We start from the raw sequence: 16774 nt of genomic DNA, 5'->3' as shown, positions 1-16774 counted from the left end.
CAGTCTTTGTCTTGTGTTTTGTTATTCAAGTTCACCCTTAAAAGTGAAAATAATAACAATCATAACTCAAAGGATTTTAAAAATTCAGACTTCTATTTAAGTGTTTTTGTTGCCTTTTGCTTCATATGTCAGGCTAGATTGATTTTACAACAAGACAATTATTTTATCACATATGAACAGGATAATTTTGACTTTTTTCATTGAAGTAATTATTAAATTGGATATCACATGTTGTATTTACTCAGGTTATCTTAGATATTGGCATTTCTTTGATCGTTTGAAGTATTTAAGCAGGACCAAAAAATAGGGGTCGGATAATTTTTCACAGCGCTTTTAATTTCAGGTGGCTACACAATCAACATACTTGTCTCTTTACTATCAAAATGCAACGTATTACCTGTTTCTCAGTTTGTTTTTAGCATTTAATCTCTTAAGTGCTTTTAAATCTATGACTGTATTTTTGTGTTTTTACAATGTCATGTAGAACCAAAATTTAGTTTTATACTTCACTAATCTTATTTAAATCAAGGGTGAAAACTCGCCTGTTCCCTCAGATTAAGATCAACTGAAACATTTTATAGTGAAGTTTTTCTTTTGTTGTGCTTATTTTTGTTTTTCTTCTAATCGTGTAAATCACTTTGAACTGCCTTGTTGCTGAAAACGTGCTATAAATAAACTTCTTAAGAATAGAATCTTTTTTATTTTCACATAATCCTCTACCCTCATGATATCATACACTTGGTGAAGTGCCAAAAACGGAAAAGGTTTATTCGGATTTAGTGTAATATCTGGTTTCAATTATCCTTATTCAAATATACCAAAACAAAATACATAAACAAGCAAAAACTTGAGTCCAAGAGTCAGCGGAAAACTGCTTCTTTAAAACTCCTAAAAACAATTATAGTTTGCTTGGATCTGACACACTCTCTCTAGCAGCCTAACATAAAAAAAGATTTTAGCGGGCATGCGCAACGTAAGCGTTATCGGAACCTTTCATTTTAGTCACACCGTTTGCCGGTTAGGGGGCTCGGGCGGAGACTATACAAAAACTAACTTTATATCAAGGTTCTCAGAAGACGGACACTCACGGTAACAAATCCGAGCAGCCTTTATGGCGTCGCATGTTTGGTGACGTCCAACAGCCGACTGGCTGTGAAGTCTTCAGGGCCGAGGCCTAGAGACTTTTTGCAGCGGACGCTACTGTCATTTTATGTGGATGTCTAGCCAGTTTTCAGTGCCCGGTCTGATCGGGTGTTGTCCGATGAAGCACTTTATTGACTAGCTGAAGCGAAAACGGTCGCAAACGTTCGTCATCTTGTTGACGCTACCGCTAAGTGCCAGCGAGGAAGTAAAGAACGGGGAAAAAAAATGACATCTCGGAGGTAAGGGGGGTGTAGGGGGGATTTTGCTGTCTGGGAAAACAATGTCTGGTCACAATGTTAGCTGAGCCAGCTAAGTTTAACGGCGCTCAGCTGTTTGGGGTTCAGTTTGTTGGGGGTAATGAAGGTTCTGGAAGAAAAGCGAAGAGTGAAACAGTTAGCCTGGTTAGGTTGCCGGGGGCAGCGCTAACGGTCACTTGAAAAGCCCACTCTGAACATGTTCAGTAAACAATACTTTTTACTCTGTTTTCAGCCACTCTTTTCACATTCTCACCTTTCCCTATGTATCATTTACCCGTTGGAAAAAAACTAACATATCTTGGCTATTAAAATGAGCTTTTTACTCAATTATACACTACATGTGTATGTAGTGTATAATTATATCAGGTATCACATCACATCACTGAATCTCTGGTATTTATTAAAAATAAACATACAAATAAAATAAAGTCCGAAACTCTTAGATATTGTAAGTTAGTACTTACACGAAACATATTTAATTAATCGTCAGAAATAAAGTTTCAAAACTGAGGAATCCATCATATCACATCAAAGTAAGATTTTACATTATTAGCATCAAGCTAATGTTGCTAATGTTTGTTTTTTTTTGCAAGCATTTAAAAGGTTTTGGAAGGAATGGCAAGATATTTTTAAAGAGTTGTAGCTGTCTTCGAAAGTTTATTTTAATCTCTTTCAAATAACTTAATTTGCATGTAGCTATTTTGAAGGTTTACGGCTCGTATTTCTCTATTCAATTCTTATTCATAAAATTTACAAGATATCAATAAACACCGATGAGTCTGAGTGGGCACGTTTTTACGGGTAGCCGTTGCATCTGTATACATAACATGCATCAACAAGACATTTGCTGAATGAAATGTCTTTGAGTCAATTAAGTGATAAAATAATTTAATACGTGTGAAACTTGAATAAGCGTGAAAGGTTGTGGCAGAGGACTAAAAATATGACTTCCTCTAGGTTGTGTGTTTAACAGAAGAAGTTGGTCCCTGTTGGGTTTGACTGGAGCCGCAGACCTCTGCTCACAGAAGGTCCGCTGGTAGACATGACAGAAACTGAGTGTTCTGGGAAAAATACCGAGTCAGCATCACATGCAAAATATCATCTCTGCTCAGCATACGTTTATATTTGGTCCGAATGGATTAACGGAAAATGCTGGTAAATGTTTCTCTGGCTAACATTTCGAAAACCATGTTGTGTTCAGCAATAATGACAATAACTAGAAAATGTCTGAAGAAATTTAAACGGGGCCTGCCAAAGTGTGCCCAGCATTCTGATGCTAAAAATGAGCGTCAATGCTAAGTTTAGCTAACAACTACAAAATGGAATGTGGAGACTCACGAGAATTTTAACTAACACGGACTTGCACCATTCAGTATATTAAAATTAATGCATAAGCTAAAATTATCTAAAATGCTAATGTTGGTGTGAATGCTGTCAGTAGCATGTTGTCTGTCATTGACTTATTCCATTCAGTATAATGGCTAATAAGTAAGAAAATGGGTAAAAGCTTTTTTTTAGGGAAAAGGCTAATGCACTGCCTTGCAAAGCAACATCTCATTGCTTTGCAAGGCAGTGTATTAGTGGGGGGAGTGAAATGCTAATGTTTGTGCTAATGTTAATGCACTGCCATGCAATGACTAACTTCCTTTGCAAGTCAGTCACTGTCCTCCCTATGCATTGCTATTGACAGGCCCCAATAAAGAGACATTCTATTAGGTGTAGAACAGTAGGTGCCTTCCATTCATTGCGTGGAAGGCAGTCACTGCCCTTCCTTATGTAATGGTATGGCAGGCCCCAATAATAATAATGATAATAATAATAAATAAAATCGGTTTCACCCTGAAAAGAAAAACTAGAAGTTTTATATTTTGCAATTAAAGAAAGCTATGCTTAATAAAGTTCTATTTGCACATTTGTTGAAATGTGTTTGTAATTTATTTATTAATTTGCATCTATCTCTGCCAGCCTATGATAATGCAGAGCAGCAGAAGCAAATGAGGAGGATTTGTGACACTTTTTTTTAAGTAGGTGGTGTCCTGAAGAAGCTTGTTTTTAAATGAGAATGATTTTTTGTGTGCGCACGCGTTTGTGTTTGTGGCACAGCCATGCAGTTAACTAGAAAACAAAACAATCAATTTCTTAGAACTTTTATTATCTTAATAGTGCTACACAATATTATGAAAAAAAATCCACCCTAAGTTACTACCAGAAATATATTGATAGTTCACTTCATGCGTTTGCGTTCTGCAAGATGAGTGATTTGTTTTATTTTTTATTTTTTTTAAATGGGTAGTTATGGGAATGATGCTTCATACTTAGTTCCCCATTTAAAATTGAATCCACTCACGGTTTATCCTCATTCCTCCATGTTCTAGGTGGTTTCACCCCAACATCTCAGGCGTGGAGGCGGAGAACCTCCTGCTGACCCGAGGAGTGGACGGGAGCTTTTTAGCCAGACCCAGCAAAAGCAATCCAGGAGACTTCACCCTCTCAGTACGGTAAGCCATGAGGCTCAGGACACAGTTGGAATTCAGATGGGATCCAAAGCAATAAATTGCAAATTGGCAAGTTTCTTCTTTTATTTGTCCATAATGAAAAGGGAACATGCTACACATTTTAATCGCAATCTTTTGAGGAAACGCTGCCAGAACCTTTGAATACACGACTTTACGTCACCTAAAATGTAGTTTTCTGAAAAAGGTCGCATCAATAAATAGAAACTCGGGATTTGAAAGAGTTGGAGATGCAATTTAGAAACTTAATTTTTTGCAGACTGGTGCTTTACGTAGGGCTGGGCAATAAATTGATCTCTTTTTTTATGATTTTTTTTTTTAGACTATCTTTTTTTTTTTTTTTCCCCACAAATTCGCTTCCTAGGTTTCCATAGGTCAGAGGGATGTCGCGCTCCCAGTTGACAAGTGTGTTTTAATAAATCTCATACTTATTAGGTCTTTAAAATTAGGTGAACTCTGTTATAAAATATTACTGTCAGACTAGGATTTTTAAAAAAATATACGAGAATGAAGTCATAATATTACTAGAATAAAGTCGTAATTTAAACAAACTCCAAAACATAACAGATGAGGAATGTTGAGCATTTTATGAAGTTTTACTTAAGTATATGTTTTACAGAAAGTACTAAATATAAATCCTTCGTCTTTTAACATATTAACATTAAATAATTATCAGCAGCAGTACTTTGAAATGATTGGGAAAGCGATCGAGTCCATTTCGAAGAAATAACCACACAAACTGAGCTGGTCAAATAATTTCCCAATAACTCTATGGAAACTTTTTTTCTCGATAAAGCAAAGAAATTTTCTTGTAAATTTAAGACGTTTTTCTTGCAATATTGCGTCTTTATCTTACTAATCTTACTTACTAGACTATATTCTAGCAGTAAAGCAAAAATTCTCGCAGTTTGGCCTCAATGCTCTGATGTACAACTCAGAGGAGGGGTGATTAATAAATGGCAGAAAATATTTTCTGTCATTTGAAAACAAAAATTTGAAAAACGAGAGTAATATCGAATCTGGTATGAAATGATTAGATATTTTATTTTTAAGCAATGTCACCCAATACTAGCTTTACCCCACTTTGCATCTGCTTCACTAAGCTAACTTAACAGAGAGGCGGCTAGCTGCTAGCTGGGCAGCATGCAGCAGATGGTTTCACCAGGAGCTTGTAAAGAGGAATCCAGGCCTAAAAGGAGAGCAAATATTAGACTTTCATTTCTAAGCCAGACACAAACATGACTTGGAATGAAAGCTCAGTGTTTTCTGAAAATGTGGATTTAAAGCATGTTAGTGTGCCTCTCCCTGTCTCCATAGAAGTGTTTAGAGAACTAGATTAACAGTAGAATCATAGAATCATTCTAGGATATTTATATTAAACTCGGTGAATGATTGCTAGGAAAAAAAGCACCATTCATTTTTTTTTTCTAATATGAAACGTGGTTTTATCTCTGGTATGTCAGGGCGTACATTTTTCAGATGAAGTATCATTAAGTCAGTGCAGCTGACAGAGACAATGTTATTTTAGTCACAGGCCCATATTTTAGCAGTATGCTCTCTCATCTTTCTCTGTATTTACTTCCTGTGGAGACAAAACAAGTCCCGCTCGCCTCGTGGACACGGGGCGTTCTCACAGGGCAGAACCAGTCGCTGCTGGTTCAGACCAGCACGTCTCGTCTCTTAACTCCCACAGATACCAGTAAGCTGGCGACAGTTACATGTTGCAACAGTTACATGTTGGTGAGCCTCTGACCTGCCACAAGTTGTCTTTTTCAATTTTCTCAGAGAGCGGTGGTCACCTGCAATGACTAAGTTTATTTAATCTGTTGGGTTGAATCAGGAAGAAGAGACATGCTTTTTCTTTTTGCTTTTTTTTTGTTGGTCACAAAACACTCACCATTCAACTGACAGCTTTAACTGCACTTTCAATATGTTCAGTTGGTATAAGAGGCTCCTGGATTAAATAAGAAAACATTAGTTTATAGTTGGGCACCAATTTCAGTTTTCTGGATCATTACTGATATTTAAAAAGCCTAAACTGCCGATTCCCTGTTTTTGTTTTTTTTACGTGGAGTTAAATGTATCGACACCAGCCCCCTTTAATCCGCAGAATTCTTGTTCTGTCGCCTATAAAGTCCAGTTCAACCAAAACAAAGTCTAACGCCAGCAGGAGAAATGACTTGTTTTCTTCTACCGAAGACAAAAGGCAAATCCTTCAACCATTAAAATCTGACAGCACTCCATTTTTGTTTACATTTTGTGAAGAAGGAAGTTGCGCTCAGTGTCGTCTTCAGAGGTTTTTGTGTAGTTTCCTTCAGTGGTTCTTGGTACAGCACCCCAAATTTATTATTTTTTTAAGGTTTTGGTTGGTTTGCCACAGTTCAGTGTGAAAAAGAACCACAGCAGCTGAAGTTGTGACACATATCACAGCTTTGGTCTCCAACTGAACCGCTATCAGCTGTGAAAACGCCCAAAGTGAAGGAAATTAGGGTCAATTTATTGATGCATGCCTAATTCATCTCCACAGACACTCAAAGCTTGTTTCTCTTCTTTTAAAAAATATAACACAGTTTTTTTTATATCTTGTTTACTGTACATCTACAAGACTGAAAACATGAGGTAAATTTAATTCTAAAGAATTAGTATTTTTATATATTTTTTTGTTTCAGGCATTTTTACTTTAGTCTTTAGGCATTTGGCATTTTGGCATTTAGGCATTTGACTTGAGTCCTTTTTGAATAAAAATCGCTCTCAGAGCGAGCAGTTTGGTTGTAAACTCTGCTCATTATTTTGATTTGATTGCAAGCTGACATTTCCTGAACATTTTTTTCCCCCTTCTGTCTAGGCGAAATGGAGCCGTCACCCACATTAAGATCCAAAACACAGGAGACTACTACGACCTGTACGGCGGGGAGAAGTTTGCCACGCTAGCTGAGCTGGTGCAGTATTACATGGAGCATCATGGGCAACTGAAGGAGAAAAACGGAGACGTTATCGAGCTCAAGTATCCGCTCAACTGTGCCGACCCAACATCAGAGAGGTGAGCGAAGGATGCTGTCAGTCATCCAGATCATTGAGCTCCAATGATGAAGTGGTAATGTCACGTGAATATATCTTTTCAGGTGTACACATAAAGGTGTTTTGTTACGTCATGTCCAAATTCTGACAATTTTCAGATTAAATTAAGTGATGGGAGTTTGGTTTGGAGATACTGTTAAATACTGTTACATTTTTCTTATAAAGTCAGAAACCAGTGGTATTTGGGTTTTGTTTAAACTTATAATTGTTAGCAATCCAAGTTTATAACATATTTCTCTCCATTTAATGCATGTAAAAACAAAAGCTTCATGATATTTTCCAGAACTATACGTACCACGTAATGAGATAGAAACAACTTTATCTACATGCTATAAACATGGCGGCCATATTGGATAGTAAAGTCAGGTTTCCTTGGCGAGTTCCAACTTTCCCAGTCAAAATTTTCAACTTGGAGCATCAAACTTCACAGTACAAAGAAAATGCATCAATAGTGGTGCAATGGAAAAAATGATGCTAATGCTGTTACCCAACTGTTACCCATACTGTGATGTATTGAAACTCAATGAATACACTGGTCTGAATCAGGGGAAGTGAAGTAGGTTTTGTGGAAAATGAAGTCCCATTACATCTTTGATATTAATGTATATTTATTTTGATGTATTTGTGGTTTAAACGGTGTGTGTGCATAGGGATCAAGGTTGTGGCATTCGATATATTCCACAGAACATTTATTTATTTATTTATTTATTTATTTATTTATTTCCACTGTGCTTACTTTCTTGAAATGACAACTGTGAATAACGTTTCACTGCAGTAGCTGTCAAGGGTAGAGTTACTTATTGGCAGAATAATCAGAATGTAGGTCATGCCATCAGTTTCACTTTCAGGTTTGGATAACTGGGATCTTGAGGTGAGGTAATGGTGTGGTGGGTTTGGTGTGTGAGAGCCACAGTGCTGATGGAGGAGAAGTTTTGACATGTCAAAAACACCTGTGGCAGCCTGGCTTTGCTAGCATCATGGAACAAAAGCAACATGTCATCTTATGCCATGGAAATGTAAGGAAGACGCACAACAGATTACAGGCTTATAATATTTAAATTCGGCTTCACTTAATGCAAGCCACCTCAAAGTAAATCTACAGAAATATTTCAGTCCAGTTTTATTTTCAGTTATTTTGAAAGTGTATCGTCACAGAAAATAAAATCCTTATATAAATATAGCATTTTTATAACAGCTGAACTTAACTTAGTTACTTGTTTGTGCTATAAAATGGCTTCAAAAGCTAGGTTGGAGTGTAAGGATGTATGCTTGAGGATGTGATGTAAGTTTTATTATTTTAACAAAGGTTTTGCCTCGATACTTTAATCCTTTTGGATTGCAACATGTTTTAGTTTGTGTGCTACTCTCTTGATTTATTACAAGGTTGATTTTTTTTTTTCTTCCTCTTCACCCAGATGGTTCCACGGACATCTGTCAGGCCGCGACGCGGAGAAGCTGCTGACGGAGAAAGGCAAGAATGGCAGCTTTCTGGTGAGGGAGAGCCAGAGCCACCCTGGGGACTTTGTTCTGTCGGTCCGCACAGGAGACGACAAAACGGACACCAACGACGGCAAACCCAAGGTCACTCACGTCATGATCCGCTGCCAGGTGAGAGAGGTCAACTCTTTTATGTCCAGCTACCGGTATGACGTTACGATACCAAGTCATATTTCTAAAACGGTCACATTTACCAGCACAAACTTAACCCGTGCGTTCTTCCTCAGGGTGACCTGAAGTACGACGTTGGGGGAGGAGAGAAGTTCGACTCCCTCACAGACCTTGTAGAACACTACAAGAAAAACCCCATGGTGGAAACTCTTGGCACCGTCCTCCAGCTGAAGCAGGTCTGCTCTGTTTTCAGTTCAGTAGGACAGTTTCTGGTCAGTAGAAAGCTAACCCGTCCTTCCCCCTGCAGCCGCTGAACACTACCCGCATTAACGCAGCCGAGATCGAAAGTCGAGTTCGGGAGCTGAGCAAGCTGGCAGAGGCCACGGACAAGGTCAAGCAAGGCTTCTGGGAAGAATTTGAGGTAAAAAAAAAAAATAAAAAAATCTTGCTGTTTACAGAACAAATATTTCGATATTAAACATATGTCTATAGATGTGCATAATGAGAGTCATGGGCAGTTATTTTCCACTGCAACAGACAAAAACAAAATGACTGGTTTGACACAAATCTTCCTAGCAAATATTTGATAATAAACTACAAAAGTTTTAGTATTTTGTTGAGACTAAACCTGTCGCAGTCAGAATGATAAATTAAAATGAGCTCAATTAAATTTCCATTCTGATGATTTTATATTTTTTGAAGTGCAGTTGTGTCATAATCCATTTCATTTGTGACTTTTGGTTGTCTTTTTTTATTTCTGTTTTATTTATTGTCTTTAGTTCTCATGTTTTATTTTGGAAATGTAAAATATCTTCCAGTTCAGTGAAGTGTTTATTTATTTTTTTTTTTTACAAAATTCAAGTTTATTGGTTTTTGAAAGGGTGATCATTTGGCTATTATCGATATAATACCTGGAAATGGTGTCCAAACCATCATATTATTATTTATCGCAAAAATCTAATAAAAAATCCTGGTGTTTATTTAACAGAAGTGAAAAAAGTCATTTTAATTGTATTTTTTTTTAACTCACTAAAATTTTCTGTGAACCTTAAACATCTTTTTTATGCAAAAATACTAACATAAAGTCTTTTACCCACACAGCTGGAGCCATATGAAAGTAGTGTAAGATTTTCATAAAAATCTTCAGTGTTCATCATCCACAACAGATCCATGCTAGTTTTGGGGAAATTTGTATCTTTTTTTCTGCAGAATTCATCTTTCGTTTTTCTAGCCTCAAACCAAATGATATGAAATGTTGTTTTAGTCAACAGTAATTGATGGACAAATAAATACATAAAAACAAACAAGCACTGCAAGCAGTTTTGAAAGGGCTCCAAACCCTCATAAGTCCATCTCTGGGCCTGTTAAAAAGAAGCAAACAAAAACCCCCCGCAGTGACACCATTTTGTCTCTTTTCTTTTCTTTCGTTCAGACTCTGCAGCAACAGGAGTGCAAGTTGCTCTACAGCCGCAAAGAGGGTCAGCGACCAGAAAACAAAAACAAGAACAGATACAAGAACATTTTGCCTTGTGAGTATCGCACACGGCTCTTTAGATATAGAACAACTCGATTCGGCTTTGTACTAAGTGGTTTGTTTTTTCTGTTTGACAGTCGACCACTCGCGCGTCGTGCTGAACGATGGCGACCCGAGCGAGGCTGGCTCTGACTACATCAACGCCAACATCATCATGGTAGACTTTCCTGTCCCCTCACCTCCTTCAGGGCCCACACAAATACAGATACCATTTGTTAGTAACATCAGAAGTTATTTAGTATATTGTTGGGAAGCTTAGTAACTCACATAGACATTGTTTTCAAGCCTTTATTGCTGTGAATTATAATGACTTTCTCAGTTCAGCTAAAAAAAAAAAAACCATGAAGTTTAAAGGGACAGTATTATGTAAAATTGACTTTTTTGAGCTTTACAGCATGTTATAATGTTTTTCTCCCATCAAAAACATACATGAGGTGTTGCCTTGATTCTTTCATGCATGTTTGAGAAATCCTTTAGTCTCCCCTGGCAACCATTCGGCTGTACAAAACTCTTGGGGGAACCGAAGGCGCATCGCCTCCTCAGAGCTGCAGTTTCCAAGCTTCAGAGCTTCTCCTTCACAAAGCCCATGTTGTGATGACTTCCTGAAGGCAGAGTTTCAGAAAGAGCAGGAGTTTTTATAGAGACAGAGACCCCATTTCAAGGTGTTTCATTACAAATAACAGCTGGTGCTAACATAGTAACTTAATGGTGCTATAAAATGGAACTATGTGCGTGGGAAATGCATAATGCTGCCGCTTAATGCATCAAAAACATTTTTAATCCAGAGAATCAGTTTCTTTCTTTGCCAGTTGATTTGTGTTTCTTGGCCTGAATGTGTGCTTGCAGCCTGAGGCAGACTCTAAGTGCAACAACGCCAAGCCGAAGAAGAGCTACATTGCCACTCAGGGTTGTTTGCAGAACACCATCAGTGACTTCTGGAGGATGGTGTTTCAGGAGAACTCTCGGGTCATCGTGATGACCACCAAAGAGGTGGAACGAGGGAAGGTAAGGATTCCTTCAATTAGATTTGTTTGTTGTGTTAGCCGTTTGCTTTTCATCTGTCTTTTAGCGGCGACCCTTTAAATCCATCTGGTCATATTTGAATTAGACTTTAAAACGATGAAATTATCTCCACAGAGCAAGTGTGTGAAGTATTGGCCTGAGATGTCGGCTCTGAAGGAGTACGGCGCAATGCGCGTCCGCAACGTCAAGGAGACGAAAGCTCACGACTTCATCCTCAGAGAACTGAAGCTGTCCGAAGTTGGTCAGGTGAGTTGCCCATCTGCCCGTCAAGAAGGGTTGTCGGAGCAGCACCATAAGGATTTGGGAATTTAAAAGTTTCAGACAATGTACGGCATCACATTTCTGATTAGAAAACGTTATACTTGCGATCTCAAACTGGCTTCAGGGTAACACAGAACGCACAGTGTGGCAGTACCACTTCAGAACCTGGCCGGACCACGGCGTCCCCGCTGACCCGGGCGGCGTGCTGGACTTCTTGGAGGAAGTCAACCTGAAACAGGAGAGCATTTTGGATGCTGGGCCCATAACAGTACACTGCAGGTACTCACAGATCTACACTAAAAGAAAAAAATATCTGACTTAAAGCTGCAGTATGTAACGTTTATAAAAGTACTTTTACATATTTCTTGAAACTGTCAACCTTCTCCCAGTGCTCCTAGAAACAACCAATCAGAGCCAGGAGGCAGGTCTTAGCACTAGCATAGCCTGCTATAAATGCTAGGCAAGTTAGCATAGCCACCGATGATGGTGGATAAGCGTTTTAAGTGAGTTATTTCTGGCAATTAACATATTGAGCAACAAGTAGATGAGGATGATTTACAGCGCTAAGACCCGCCTCCTGGCTCTGATTGCTTGTTTTTGTGTTGCATTTCTTCAGACAGCATTATAGAGGAGGTGGATGAGATTGGTCTTTTCACAGATTATCTGCATCATTGTCACAAAGAAAAGCATATTTTTGTAAAAGTTACATACTGCAGCTTTCATACAGAAACAACTTTAACTCAGACTTTCTTTTTCCCACCCATCCATTAGTGCAGGGATCGGACGGACAGGGACATTTATAGTGATCGACATCCTGATTGATGTGATCAGAGAAAAAGGTGAGAGCTTTCTTTATAAGGTTACAAAAATGATTAAAAAGTGTTATTTATATTATTTTGTGTAACGTTTATAAAGCAGTTAATTCTGACAAAAGGAGAAAAATGACATGTTCTAGTATTTTAAGTCAAGTTTATTTGTATAGAACATTTCAGCAACAAGCCAGTTCAAAGTGCTTTGTGTTATGAAAACATGGTAAAGTCACCAACTGTGAAACAAGCAGTAAACATTACATTTTCTTGAATGTCATCATCAGAATCATTAAGCCAATACACAAAATATTTTTGATCAATTTTTTATTTATTACTAATCAAAGGCAGCTCTAAACAAATGGGTTTTTAATCTTGGTTTAAAGGATCTCAGTGTTTTGCAGTTTTGTGAACGTTTGTTCCAGATTTGTGGAGCATATAGAAGCTGAATGCTGCTTTAAATGAAGTAAACACAGTAGTGAGCAAAATGTTGAACCCTGCTCCCACTGAGTCTTGCGGCAAACTAAGGCTGAATCCAGTGGAGTTTGTTGCCACATTTTGATTTTTTTTTAGCTGTAACCCAACAGTTTGAGGTAGATCCCCCCTCTAGTGTTTTGCAGCAGGGTGCAGGCGAAGCGGCATGTCTTTTCAGCCCACAGAATTTTCTGTGGTTTACTTGGAAATTAAAGGGTAAGAACTGTGCTTTTAAACTCACAAACGCAGCATACGCTTAATGGCCCAATAAACACTGTAATCTGTAGCTCAAAGTGTGAAGTGTAGTCCCTGCAACGCGAGGTAAAGTTTAGGCAGAGCTGCTTAGAGCAGGCCTCAGTATGAAGCAGACTGTGAGGAACAAACTTCATGTGTTGGTAATTAATACAATGAACTTAGTGTTTTTGTAAATATGTCATATTTAGCAAATTGACAATTTCCATCCACAGTTCCATAAAACAAACAAAAAAATAGAAACATTGATACATAAAAAAAAAATACAGTAAAAGAACCCAAAAACAAGGTATAGTTGGGAAAACGTATTTTAAGAGGCTTGCATTAAAAAAAAATTTTTGTCTGGTTCATTTCATCATTCAAAGATCCAAAACCTGTAAACTTGATTTGCGCGAGATGCCGTTGTCTGAAAGTGTCTCCGTCCCGCGGCAGGGGTGGACTGTGACATCGACGTGCCGAAGACCATCCAGATGGTTCGCTCCCAGCGCTCGGGGATGGTGCAGACGGAGGCGCAGTACCGGTTCATCTACATGGCCGTGCAGCACTACATAGAAACACTGCAGAGGCGCATCGAGGAGGAGCTGGTGTGCAGCAGGTCGCGTCACGGCTTCGTCTCCAACCGCCCGGCTGTTTGCTGTAACGATCTGTGTTCTCTCTTCCCCGTCCGCAGAAAAGCAAGATCAAAGGACGCGAGTACACCAACATCAAGTACTCGTTGTCCGACCTGTCCGGCGGAGAGCAGAGCCCCTTACCGCTCTGCTCGCCCAGTCCGACTCCCGTCTGCACAGAGTGAGTAATCGTGGGAGAAGACGGAGCGAATTTCCAATATTTATAAGGCTGATGTTGTTTCTGACTGAACGGTGTTGGTGTGGTCAGGATGAGGGACGACAGCTCCAGAGTTTATGAGAACGTGGGGCTGATGCAACAGCAGAAGACCTTCAGATGAGACTCGCCTTTAATTCCAGGACTCTATCAGTTCCAGGTAACTTACTGCATATATCAAATCCCTGCATTATGCAGTTCCTATAAGAACTATTCAACCCCTTGGATGTTATGTCGTTCTTATTGCCTTTATAAATCATTCATAATCAACAGAAGTTAGCTTTTTTTTTTTGCAAAAAAAAAAGACAAAAATATCCCTGCAGTGTCGAAGTGAAAACTTATTTCTACAACATAATGACAATTAAGTTATATGTAAGCTCTTAACTTAATTCAAGAGAGGTCAGTTCACTTCAAAAATTTTATTTATTAATTCAGGGTGTCCACACATTCCTGAAGTTTTATATTCACGTATCTACAATTAAAGCCTTAAGACGTCCTAAATTCGTTTTAAAAGGTTGGCTTTATTACGATAATCACAAGTCCAACATTTTGTCTTGACAGGACTCTATATATTACACGCATATTTATATTTGATGTCTTTTCGTGTCAAGTAAAAGTTTGAGTTGAAACTACGCTTCTGTTTCAATGTCCTAAATCTGTCTCTTGTGCGTCAGATTTGCGGGCGTACCAGAAATGTGCGAATATGAAGGTTCCGGCCGAAAGCTTTTGCATTTACAAAAAAATAATAATAATCTGAACCATGCGACTAATTGAGTTGGATTTTTTTTTTTACATGCGTTTAAAATTTCTGTAATTAATTCATTGAAATGAACGGATTAAATTCCCTGCTTTAGTTTTTGCAAATTGAGTTCTCAACAAAAGTTAACATTTAGTTGGTTAATGCAAAAATGATTCTATTCATTAAAGTTGAAAGAAAAGAAAAGAAAATCCATTCTGCAATTTTCAACAAAATCCACTGCCTCCAACTAAGAAACAGCAGACATATCTGAAGAAGGTAGATCAACAGATGACATCTCCAAGAAGGGATCTTATTATAATATTCCATCTTGTATTCAAACCAGTTTTTAAGAAAACTCCCCCCTCCCTCCCTATCTCCCCCAATTATGTTTTTCCTTCCAGGATCCTGATACCTGACAGTTTTTCGCCAGCTACACCTTGACGCCTGAGACTTGACCATGTGGAACAGTAGGAGGTGGGGTTGGGTGGGTGGAGGGTTGGGTGGGGGGGCAGGGGGTGGGGGCATGGGACACACAACAACCAAACTAAAACTTGAGGGAGAACCAGACGGCGGGCTCATAATCTTGTCGCGCTTTCTACTCGACCATTTTCCCTCAAGTTGAACTCTAAACCACTGTGATCATCAGAGGAGCCTTTGAGAAGCCAAACGCGTCACCTGCTTAGAGCCCAGCTCCAGTTCAAGCCTTGGGGGTCAGCAGGGGGGATACACAGTTAACCTTCGCTCATCTTCTGTATATTTTATGTTTTTTTTTTCTTTATTAACCAAAGTTAAGGTAGAGTATTTAGAAAAAAATGTGAGGAGTTTCTTGGAAAAGGCCTGTGCCAAACCCACAAGTGATTTCTTATTTTCATTGGTCATTTTTTTTAGCTCCATTATGTGAACCGGTTAGCCTTCGACACAGGAGAAAAGACGATGGTTTCTGCATTGTAGGGCAAAATTACCATCCATTAATGTTTGTAATTAATGAAATGATTGCATATTAATTTAGATTTATAACCCAGTGACTTCTAAAATGAGGGTTTAGTTTTGTTTTTTTTGTTTTTTTCAGGTGTTGAACCACCTGAAATGCACTCAAATTGAGATTGTTTAGAGTGTAAATGATCTTTTTTTTTCCTGTCTTCTGGTTTACATAGACTTAATATTCTTTCAGTGGAATTCAGTCTGTTTATTAACCATTCCTTAGCTGAAGCCGGATATCCTTAATGCTGCGCTTTTTGTTGAGCAGCAGAGCAGTTTCAGTCTTGAATTAGCTTTTTATAAATGGTCTAATTCGGGGTTTTAGGGGACGAGTCACCACGGCGGCCTGTATTTCTGCCACTCACAGTATGTTGACATACTGAGTTTTCAGGGGAATCTGTTGTCTTTCACCTGTTGGCGTCGTCACAGGTCCATGGCTGCCACAGTGTTTTTTTTTCTTCTTTTTAATTCGTCATTTTGTTTTTGTTTTTTTAAGTGCATTTCTTTATTTTTTTATTTTTCACTATTGAAGACAAATACCTGTTGTGTACCATTGCCTTTTTACGAACACCACATGTACTTAAGTTTGAGAGTCACTGTTTAACGAAACAATCGCACATCTCTCAGCTTCTAGAACACAACATTGGTCATTGACGTGGTTTATGCGCACACATACACATCTATATAACTTTTTAGAAAAGTCATTTCAACTAGTGTTTAAAGAAAATGTTTGACATTTTGTGAAAAGAACTGATTTACTTTATCAAGGCTTGCGTTCATTTAGACAACTGCATTTTTGTTTTTGTTTACATCGTTGTCAAAATTTACTCAAACTGCTGAATCCAGAATTTAGTCACGCTTTATAGAATTTTGTGGATTTTCCAACCAACATATATTGACACATAAACAAGAAAAATGTTGCTTCTCGTTAATTCCGGTGTTCCACAGGGCAGTGTCCTGAGCCCACTGCTCAGCTTGTTAGTACATGTATCCAGACAGGCAGAAACGCTGATAGAACGTCCTAAGAGGGTCAGCAGGCTAGATAGCCTAGCATTCTCTCTTAGGTCTTCTGTAGTGCTCATCTAGCCTGGGTGGAAACCATGACGCCATCTTAATTTTTAAACAGGAAATGGCACCTCAGCAGCAACCCTAGCATCACTGTAGGCACATTTGGGGTGATATTGAACTAAAATGCATCTAAAAGACATGTAAGCTTTGCAATACTTCTGCACCAACGATTTCAAATCGTATCTTATCAATTAATATATATTTGATCAGGTAGCTGT

At 38.4% G+C, this 16774-nt stretch overlaps 1 protein-coding gene across 1 annotated transcript; it reads left to right on the top strand.

Annotated features, from left to right (window-relative positions):
- Positions 1–977: 977 nt before the first annotated feature.
- On the top strand, positions 978–14999 carry ptpn11a (protein tyrosine phosphatase non-receptor type 11a). The gene is made up of 16 exons (XM_008423315.3): positions 978–1382; positions 3776–3898; positions 6759–6953; positions 8407–8599; positions 8716–8835; positions 8907–9020; positions 10032–10128; positions 10211–10290; positions 10980–11138; positions 11271–11402; positions 11542–11696; positions 12189–12256; positions 13382–13533; positions 13620–13738; positions 13826–13931; positions 14912–14999. Exons 1-15 carry the CDS (start codon positions 1369–1371, stop codon positions 13893–13895), a joined length of 1791 nt encoding a protein of 596 aa, XP_008421537.1. The 5' UTR covers positions 978–1368; the 3' UTR covers positions 13896–13931; positions 14912–14999.
- The last annotated feature ends 1775 nt before the right edge of the window (positions 15000–16774 follow it).

The sequence above is a fragment of the Poecilia reticulata genome, chromosome 12, assembly GCF_904066995.2.
Source record: "Poecilia reticulata chromosome 12, P_reticulata-male-v2, whole genome shotgun sequence".
NCBI classification, from domain to species: Eukaryota; Metazoa; Chordata; class Actinopteri; order Cyprinodontiformes; family Poeciliidae; genus Poecilia; species Poecilia reticulata.
This window is presented reverse-complemented; position numbering and strand designations above follow the sequence as displayed.

Excerpts from the sequence above, each read along its gene's own strand:
- ptpn11a (XM_008423315.3), top strand. Across the intron at positions 9,021-10,031 it reads GCTTCTGGGAAGAATTTGAG|ACTCTGCAGCAACAGGAGTG; the intron begins GTAAAAAAAAAA and ends TCTTTCGTTCAG. Across the intron at positions 10,129-10,210 it reads ATACAAGAACATTTTGCCTT|TCGACCACTCGCGCGTCGTG; the intron begins GTGAGTATCGCA and ends TCTGTTTGACAG.